We start from the raw sequence: 10394 nt of genomic DNA, 5'->3' as shown, positions 1-10394 counted from the left end.
GTTCTTCATTTCTTCCTCCTTTCACCTTCTTTTGCCTCCTGGAACATCCTTGACTGCCCGCTTCCTCTCCAGCTCCTAACACTCCTTCCCCTCCTTATTTTCCCATCTTCCTGCTCCTTTCTTCCTTTTTTCTCAGCCTTCTTTTCCCTGCCTCTTTTCCTCCCCGTGTGCCTTTTTATTCCTTCCTTCTCTCCCACCCACTGGCCTCCTTTCCTTCCCCAACTCCCTTCTTTCCTTCCTTTTTCAGACTTAGAGGGAACACTGTGTGATTATTTTGTTTGCTTAACCCTTAGAGGTGAGACAAGAACCGAGACCACTGTACAGAGTCCACAAGACTGGCCCATAGGGACAGGCCATGGCTGTAGCCCAAACATGCTCACAGTACCCCGAGGCCCTGGCACGGGGCTGGCAGCTCTACTAATAGGCTGGCACCTGGTAGCCCTTGGGGCTGGTGTCTAGCGTTTCAGTGAATGGGGGGCTCTGGTAGGTCTCGGTGCCCTCCACGCCACTGCCCGCCGGATATCCAGGGTAGCTGGTGGCAGGGGCTGCACTTAGCTGGTCTGTGGCAAAGAGTGACATGTCAGTGCCCAGACGGTATCTCTGTAGTGCCTTCACCACGAGGGCCACCTGTGGTGGGGGGGGAGAGAGGGGTTCAAAATGAGGATAGTTAATGGGATAGTAGTAACTAGAACTCCCTCCCCCCAATCCCTTCAATGTACCATAAAGGACTCCAGGGAAGGGGGCAAGAAAATGTAGTTGTCAGATAGGAAAACTATAATAAGAAGGGAAAACAAATGGAAACAAAAAGAGTTGGAGAAAGCAAAAGATAGGAATCAGGCAATGTCTAGAGGAAAGATAAGATAATCAAGTCATTTGAGATTTTGTCCAGTTCTGTTTGGCCTTGGGCAAATCACTCAAACCATCCACAAAAATGGGTCGATGGTGCTCTCTAAGCTCTAGAAACCAAGGGAAACATCCAGAGAATATGGTGGCAAGAGACCAAGAAACAGATGGAGTAGAGGAAATAAGGTGAAGCACTTTGGGTGGCTTTCCTGATGTTGCTACAGGAAGCTCCCAAGCCCTTAAGGCATCACACCAAGGCTAAGTCCAGCCTTGGCTTCTCAGTGACAGCTGGCTGGGGATGACAGTCCCATAGCTCACCCAGGTGATGATGGAGAAGAAGGAGAAAGCAATGCCTGCCCGGGCCGCGTCAGCCCCCTGCTTTACTGCCTCACTCTTCTTGGTTTGCTGCCATTGGTTCGCCAAGAAACAGAAACACACAAACCACAGGAAGGACCAGAGCCCTGAAACCAAAGTGTGAGTAACTCAGATGGGGAAGGCTGATGGAGCTGCTTCCTCTAAGAGCAATTCCCTTTCCTTTCCCTCCATGTCTCTATTTCTGTCCCTTCCTCCTACTGTGAACACTAATTCCCCCATCCCTTCCAAACCATCCCCCAGATACATCAATTTCCACAATGACTCCCAAGCCCTCCACCCTCAGAAGTTCCCAAATCCCCTAATCTGACCCCACCCAAGACCATCTTGACACATACCCTAACCCTAAACACCCAATTCAAATCTTCTGAGCACACAACCCCAGAATGTTTATCCTGAGCCCTTCCAAATTCCTATCTTGTCCTTCAATCTAAATATCTTATCCCAATTCTTGAACCCCAAGACTTTTACTCCCCCTTGATGTCCTATCCAAAAAGAAGTGGGGGGGTGGAGGGGGAGCCGTCTCCCACCTGAGAAGGCCAGGTCCAGGAGCACTGCCCTCCGACGGTCCTTAACACTGCTGATCTCCTGGAAATTGAGGTCAAGGACAAGGAAGAAGATGCAAGCAAAGAAGGCGATGATGCCGATGGCAATGCCATAGTTACAAGCCCCTTCATTCTTGTTGTAGATGCAGTGCAGCTCTGTGGTGCTCTCATTGTTCACGTAGCCCTCATTCACGATGGAGCCGAACACCACAATGGAGAATACCTGGGGGGTTGGGGGAGAGTAGGGCTGGCTAGAGGACAGGGGGAATGCTCTCCAGCCTGGACCCTGGCCAGTGCCCTCCAGGGGAACTTGGTGTTACCACCTCTTCCTACTCAGTCCAGCCTTCCCATCTCTCCACCTGCTGGCCCCTCTAAGGCTTCTTGACTCAACCTATAATACAGATGGGCATGACAGGGAAAAACTATTGATTCCAGCATTTCTAGTGTGCTAACAACCACCTCGGGAGGCAGGTGTTATTATTGTTCCCGTTTTACAGCAGAGCTGTCCAGGACTACATAGCTGCTTAAGTGTCTGAGATGAACTTTGAACTTGGGTCTTCCTGACTCCAGGCCCAGGGCTCTGTCTCCTGGACCACTCGCTGTTCTTGATGCCATAAAGACAATACCCCTGGGCAGCCAGGTGGCACAGTGGATAGAGCACCAGTCCTGGACTGAGTTCAAATTTGACTTTTGGCACTTGATACATACTAGCTGTGTGATCTTGGGCAAGTCACCTAACCCCATTGCCCAAACAAAACAAAAAAGACAATACCCCAAAGGAAACCTTGCTCCTCATCCAGTCAATCTCCTTTCTGTCCTGTCTTATTTCCCGCCCCCCCTCCTGCCTGACCTACCTGACTCCCTCCACAACAATCTTCTCTCAAGTTCACTCTCCCTCCCTCATGGACTCTTGTTTGATTTCTCTGACAAGAAGATTAATATCCGGACTGAAAGGGACAGAACAAAAATTACTAATAGGAAGATCAAACCCCAGACAAGTGAGAAGACAGTCAGCTACTGCCTTCAAAGGCTTCAAATCATCAGACCAAGAGTCAGGATGAACTGAAGCTTATGGTACTGAAATATAACTGTTGGATGTGATTGCTGGGCCATTGTCAGTGATCTCTGAAAAATGGGGGGGGGGGTGACAATGGGAATGACAAACGTTGGAGCAACACACCAATGCACCATTAGTGGATCAGTGAATTGAAACTACTCTAGAAAGCAGTATTTATAGCCACTCTTTTTGTATCAAAAAAACTGAAAATATCCCATCAATAGGGAAAGGGCTGAACAAAAGATGGCATATGAATGGAATGAAATGTTACTGTGCCTTAAGAAATGGTGAAGGGGTCAGTTTCAGAGACTCATGATGCAGAGTGAAGGGAGAAGAACTAGAAGGGCAATGTAGACAAGGAACAACTGAAAGCTGTATAAATTCAGATCAACATAACCATCCAGGATTCCAGAAGGATTAATGATGAAGCATACTACCTACCTATTGTGTAAGACTTAAGTCTACACAATAGGACATACTTATTGGACACAATCAATATTGAAATGTTTTGCATGACCAGGCAAATTACAAGGGTTTTGTTTTTTCTTTTCTCTTTTTTCAATAGGGGCAGAGGGTTAGAGGGAAGAGAAAATTGATCTAAATAAATTTAAAAAGTTTAAAGGAAAAAAGAAAAGTCATGGTGTGTGAGAGAAGTATCAGAAGAATAAAGGGCAAATTTGAGAGAGAGGGAGGGGAAGAAGGAAAGGGGGAGGAGAGAGAAATAGGGAATCACAAACTATGAGGCAGCAGGCTTGACTTGGATTCCTGGCAAGATTCTAGAATGCATTCTCAAGGGGCATAATTCTTGAACATCTATCTGGGAGAAGAAAAGGATAATAAAGAGCCATTACTGCTCCAAGAAAAAAATCAGGTCAAACTAATCTCCCTTCCTTTTTTTTGATGAGACTCCTAGACTGGCATGTATCAACTGGATTCCAAAACAAATAGTTTACCCATGTATCAATTGAATTACAGATAATTAAATTACCCAGATTTCAGCAAAGTATGTGTCTTTAACAAAGCAAAGTGTCTGATGCTATATTATCAATGGACAAGTTGGAATCCTGTGGACTAAAGCAGGGTTGAGTGTAGGGAGAACTGGTTGAATGACCAGATCCTTAGAATGGTCTTTAATGGATTTATATCAAAGTGGTGTCTAGTAGAATACCCCTAGGACTTTGACCCCACACTGTTTACAGTTTTATCAATGACTTGGTTAAGTCTTGGATAAATACACAACTGACATGTGTATTTAGAGTTTCCAATAACACAAAACTTAGAAGGAACAGTAACATATTGCAAGTCAGAAGTAAAATAAAATAAAATAAAATAAAATCTCAATAAACTAGTTCAGATAGGATGAACTTTAGTAGGGACAAATGCCCTTGGATAAAAAAAAAAATCAATTTCATATGTATAAGAGGAATGAAATCATGGCTAGGCAGCAATTTATCTGGGAAAAAAAGGGATTTTAGCAGTCTTGTAGATCAGTATTTGATTTGTCAATAGCAACACAAGGAAAAGGCAAGATTAAAGCTAATGGGGTGGCTAGGCGACACAATGAATAGAGAACAGGCCCAGGAGTCAGCAGGATCTGAGTTCAAATCAGACCTCAGACAATTACTTAGCTGTGTGACCTTGGGCAAAACACCTAAGCCCATGGCCTTGCAAAAAAAACTTAAAAAAAAAGATTAAAGCAAATGCAATCCTGAGCTGTATTGACATGCAGAAAAGAGGTGAGAGTCCTACTTTGCCCTAATCATGCTATGCCTCTAGAATGGAATTCAGTTGTAGGTACTGAATTTTAGAAATTACATTAACATTCCAGAGAAAGGAGACCAGGATAGTGGGATGGTGAAGGACTGCAACATTGTGCCACAGAAGAACTGGATGAAAGACCTAGAGAACCTTAGCTTGAAGAAAAGATGCCTTAATGGGGATGTCTTCTTCATAAAGGTCTTATGATTCCTCCACTCAAAACTTCAATGTCTCCCCTTTTGCCTTTTAAAGAAAATATGACTGTCAATCTGGCATTTAGTGCCTTCCGTAGTCAGTCATACCAAATCCTACTAGATTTCTGGTTGTTTCATGTGACTTCCACTTTATATACTTGTCTTTCTAAGTCAAATCTGTCATACTGGTTCTTTCCCCAACACACATTCTAGCTCTTGGTTGTACTTCCCCTCCCTGCTTCCTTCAAAGCATAGGCACTCAAGTACTTTCTCTTATATGATTTCCATCTTATTCTTTCCTCCTCCCTTCCTCCCATCAATTGTTAGGACTCTTGACTTCTGGAAATTACTATTCAGTATACATACTTTGGGGGCAACTAAGTAGCTAAGATAGAGTACTAGGCTTGCAGTCAGATTTATCTTCTCGAGTTCAAATCTGGCCTCAGACACTTAGCTGTGAGATCCTGGGCAAGTCACTTAACCCTGTTTGTCTCAGTCTCTTCATCTGTGAAATAAGCTGGAGAAGGAAAATGGCAAACCACTCCAGTATCTTTGCCAAGAAAACCCCAAGTGGGATCATGAAGAGTCACAGTCACCTGGACAACATATTTCCCTTGTTGCTAACAAAATATAAGCCTCTTTGAAGGTAGGGATAGCTTTGTCTTTGTACTATAGTGGTCTTTAGTATGTATTGAATGGAAATCAATATAACTGCTTTGAAATATGTTGAGAACTTTTATATGGAACAGGACTGAGGATATTAAGTAGTTGTGGGGAAATATATTTAGGTTGACTAAATGAGAAAACTTCCTATCCAAAACTAGATTGTAGAACTGTCTCCTCAGGAGGGACTGGGTTTTCCTCTTCACTAAAAATAAAATGTAGATGACCATTTATTGAGGATGGTGTTGCAGGGATCCTTTTTTAAGTGCCATTTGGATTGGATGCCTTGGAGGTACCTTCTGATTCTGTGAGGCTATAGCATGTGGTCTCCCCAGATGGCAATGATATCTGGATTTTGTCTCTGACATCTGAACTGCTAATTTCAGACTTTTGGAACTTGGTGTCTGACATCTGACATCTTCATTTCTAACATTTTGCTTCACTATCTGTCATATAGATTCTTCATCACTAATATTTGAATTTATTATCTTTGAAATCTGTATTTGTAATTTCTGACATCTGAAAATGGCCCTGTTGCCTGGTAGTGAGTAGAAGGAAAACACTGGATGTTTCTAGAACAGTATATAGGTATGTGAGGAGATGTGAAATAGTGGTTGTTATTTAAGCCATGTGTCTCCAAAAGGCTCCAAGGGGTGATATACTCATGCATTTCTGTTCATTATCTTGTTCACAACTTGTTCCTACTTATGGTAATAATTATAGAATCAGAAGATTTGAGTTAGAAAAAGACATCCCTCATTTTATAAACTGGTAAACTAAGATCTTGGGGGGGGGGGTGACTTGTCCAAAGGTGGCAGAATTAGTATTAGAAATCAGGTATTTCTTATACCTGGTCACGGACATTTTCCCGTGTGTGTGTGTGTGTGTGTTTGTGTTTGTGTACATCGGCCCTCATTATTACCCATGACTATGGCTGGAATAGAAAGCCCCTTGAACCCTTGAAAAAAATAGAAAATTTTGTAACTGGTTATGCAAATACTTGTACTTCTAGCCTCTGTCAACTTCCAGTCTGAGATGGCATCCAAGTAAGAGGTAGAAGGGGTTAGGGTTAGGTTTATCCCAAACAGAGCCTCCCTCCACAAAAGGTCCTCCCTGACTGGAACAGAGCCAAGAGCAGTTTAGGGAGAAGCAGACCCAGAAAAGTTGATTCCAGGAAAACTTAGACCTTGTCCTCATACCAAGTTCCAGCCTGGGAAGGCCCTGGCCCTGACTGACACAAAAAGCCTTCCTTGATAAAATCCCATTCTAATTGAACTCAGAGCATCAGTCATCTTTCCTTTGCTCTAATCAATAGCTATGCATCTACTCCCCAGTCTTGCCCAAAAAATTGTACTAGCTTCTGACATGAATTTCATGCCCTCATTTTACTGTCTGATTACAGGAAAAAGCTATGTCATCAGGCCCTTTACCAACTAGGATTTTTTTTTTAAAGAAAGATTTTATTTATTTTGAGATTTACAATTTTCCCCCATTCTTGCTTCCCTCCCCCACCCCCCACAGAAGGCGTTCTGTTAGTCTTTATATGGTTTCCATGGTATACATTGATCTAAGTTGAATGTGATGAGAGAGAAATTACATAGGATTTTTTTTTAACACTAAACCTGGAACTTACAAAATCAAATACAAGCTTCAGTCCAGTTCTATCAAAAAACCTAGTCCCTAGTTTCTGGAACTGGACTTTAGCTGACTAGAACAAGATGGGAAATCATAATCTATCCCAGAAACTTCCCATGGGGGAAGGACAGGGACTTGCAGGTGAGGCTCAGCCCTGCCTCATCTGCCACAACAGGCCCCCACCCCACCCCTACCCCAGCACATCCCTGGGGTTAAGTCACCAAAACTTTGAGAAAATGGGCTGTCAAAAAATCAAAAGATGTTTGAAACCAAATATGCTAAAGGTAGTTCTGAGGCAAAATATGTCTTGGTAATCAGGGGTCAAGAAGCAGGAATAGAAATGAACAGTAGAATTTGAGCCTGGACCAGGACAATACTCCAGGCTAATGAATTTCCCCTCTTCAGATCAAAACAGCAGCTTCTCTCAGAAGACTTAGTGCTCTCTCTGTTCACTTAAGTCTCTAGTCAAGGAAGCTACTACCATATCTGATCCCTCTTCCGAGGGATGAGATCCCATCCCTGTTCATTTCCCAGATGCTCCCCAGGCACAGATCTTAGGTCCTAGGGAGTCTGAGGGCAGTGGTCTTTCATCTTTCCCCTCCTTTTCACTCCTACAGACTCCCACCCTAAATCAAGCTCTAATTGTCTCTTGCTTGTACTGCTGTAATATTTCCTAGCAGTCTCCTCTCTCTTTTTTTTTTTTTAGGTTTTTTTTTTGCAAGGCAAACAGGGTTAAGTGGCTTACCTGAGGCCACACAGCTAGGTAATTATTAAGTGTCTGAGACTGGATTTGAAGCCAGGTACTCCTGACTCCAAGGCCAGTGCTTTATCCACTAGCCACCTAGCTGCCATTGAGCCCCCCCCCCCCCCAGTCTCCTCTTCTGAAGGTAGATTTCTGATTCCTGCTCTGCTCAAAATTCCTCAGTGGATCCCTAGTGCTTACAAGATTATGGACCAACTCGGATTTGCATTCGGTCCTAATAGCTTTGAGGCTCATGGCTTGCTATTCACACATGCCAGTTTCACCAGACCAATTTCTCCTTCCAGTTTTGTTCTCTGACTTTGCACATTTTATTCCCCAGGCTTTTCTTTCAGTAATTCTGCTCTGATGCCACCTCCTCCAAGAAGTCTTCTCTGATTGTACTGGCTTGAAAGAATTGCACTTTTCTGTTGTGTTCTCATACTCCTGTTACTGTTGTATCCCATGGCTCCATCTAAATGGTAAGCTCCTTCAGAGTAGCCTATGGACTGTTTTCTCTTTGTATTCCTCCCAGCAACTAGCCTAGGACATTGCACCTAGTAGTTCAACAATATCTGTTCAAAGGAATGGTATAGACAGACCCATTTCAATAGGAATCACCTTGCTGGGAGGTAGAAAGATGGGAAATGCAGAGAGAAAAGGAAAAGATTTGAGAATCCCCATTCTGATGGGGAGAGAAGACCTGACTCTCAGGGAAGATGTCCTTTTAGGGAAGAGGTAGCATTCTCATTACCAATCACTGCCCTGCTATCCAGTCCTAACCTGCACATCTCAACCCATAAATATCTTGCAAATGAGATAAGATTGGTCACCTTCCTCACTCCCCTAGCAGCTCAGGGACTTTTCTAATATTCCTCCAGCTTCTGCTTCACTTAAAAGCTGTTAGAAAACAGGAACCTGAAAGAAGGGGAGGGGGCTAAATGAAAAACGCACTTCCTAATTTACTCCGGATCTTCATGCTAAATATGAACACATATGCAACACATGAACACATACATGTTTAAACTCATGGTCTGTGAGAATACTAAAGATTCTGTCTATTGCGGGGGGGGGGGGTAAGATGCGTCAGAAACTCCTCCTCCAATCTTGACACCAGGGGAGGATGAAGCTAGCAGTTCCTCTGCCTCACCCTAAACTGCTCAGGGAGGTCAATTCTGGTTTACCTGAAGGAGTTGTTGTTTATCTTTTAGGGAAATGAAACCTGCCTATTAACCAGGGGGAGAGATTTAAATCAGAAACCTGGGGAGATGGGGGGGAGGGGTGATTCAGACACGTGAATTTGGAGCCCCCTGAAGGAGCTTACCAGCATAGGTACAGCTGAGGGATGGGGAGAGGGCAAGATGCCTCCCATCCCTTAGGAAAGGGGAACTAAAGGTCCTAGAGCTTCTACGTGGGATCCCACATTCCCTCTGTCTACCTGTTCCTGAAGCTGGTGGAAAGCTCAGCCTTGGACCAGCAGCTGCCCCCCCCCTCCCAAGTCCTGGTCTAGCCTTGGGCGGTGACGTCACCAGAACCGCGGAGAGCCCCTCCCAGAGGGTCTCGGGCCCTGGGATCCGTGAGGGCATCCGTGGCGCTGCTGCCAGAGGGGGAGGGCAGGGCGGGTTCGCTCGGTGGGGGGGGGGGAAGGAGTTACCTGGCATTGCCAGGACGGGGCATGCGGTGCACCCCACCCCCAAACCTCATCCCATGTATGTGTGCAGGGGCCAGTTGGGCGAGGGAAGGAAAATGTCTGCCGGCCGCGCCGCCCCCTCCCCCTTCTCTGCGGGTCCCCAGGATCCAGAGCCAGGCAGGCTCGGGCGGGGAGGGGCAGGCAGGTGCCCGGGGTGGAAGCTGGCCCCCAGCCCCGTGTTCCCCCGGCCCGGGCCCCGCAGCGCCCTTACCCAGGCCGTGATCCGCAAGATGGTCTGGGGGCGCTTGATGAAGCTGACGGGGTCCAGGGCGGCGCCCGCCCGGCCGGCTCCGAAGGAAGCCCCCTCCATGTCGGGTGTCCGCGCGTCAGGCAGCCGGTCAGCCTTGCTGGCCCTGGACAGAGCCCGGAGGATGCCGCCGCCGCCGCCCGAGCAGCGCCAGTGCCAGTGCCAGCCTGACGCGCGCCCCCGCCGGCGGGCGTGCGCACAGAGGCCGGGAGCGCGCGGAGAGCCCCCCCCCCCGGGCGGCTCCTCAGCGGGGCCACGCCCGCCGGCCCCGCATCCCCTGCACCAGCCCCCCATCCCCGCCCCGTGGGTCCAGCTGCCGCTGCCCCGATCGCGCCACGGGCGGCCGCTGGACGCTCCCCACTGCCCTCCCTTCCCAGCCCGTCTGTCTGTCTGTGCGGGTTCCCGGGCCTGCCATGCCCCCAGGGCGCGAGCCTGCAGGGAGGAGAGCGGGGTGCGGCGACGGTGGAGCCCCAGGGCCACTCGTTTCAGATGGGGGAGCCAAGGCCAGGTCCCCGGCCTCCAAAGCGGCACCCCACTAATCTCTGAAAGATGCCCCGCTCCGAAGCGCCTCCCCTCAGTCCAGAACATACAGCTGCTAGGCAGCTTAAACTCAACCTTGATTGCTTGACCTTGGGCATGTCACTTCTTGAG

General features: G+C 46.8%; 1 protein-coding gene across 1 annotated transcript; it reads right to left on the bottom strand.

Moving 5' to 3' along the window:
• Positions 1-321: 321 nt before the first annotated feature.
• Positions 322-9883, bottom strand: SYNGR3 (synaptogyrin 3). Its single transcript, XM_074197223.1, has 4 exons — positions 9708-9883; positions 1746-1983; positions 1162-1304; positions 322-627 (listed from the first exon to the last, which is right to left on the bottom strand). Exons 1-4 carry the CDS (start codon positions 9804-9806, stop codon positions 418-420), a joined length of 690 nt encoding a protein of 229 aa, XP_074053324.1. The 5' UTR covers positions 9807-9883; the 3' UTR covers positions 322-417.
• Between the last annotated feature and the right edge of the window lie 511 nt (positions 9884-10394).

The sequence above is a fragment of the Macrotis lagotis genome, chromosome 8 (genome assembly GCF_037893015.1).
Source record: "Macrotis lagotis isolate mMagLag1 chromosome 8, bilby.v1.9.chrom.fasta, whole genome shotgun sequence".
Classification (NCBI taxonomy): Eukaryota; Metazoa; Chordata; class Mammalia; order Peramelemorphia; family Peramelidae; genus Macrotis; species Macrotis lagotis.
The sequence above is the reverse complement of the archived record's forward strand: the minus strand, read 5'-3'. Positions and strand labels throughout refer to the sequence as shown.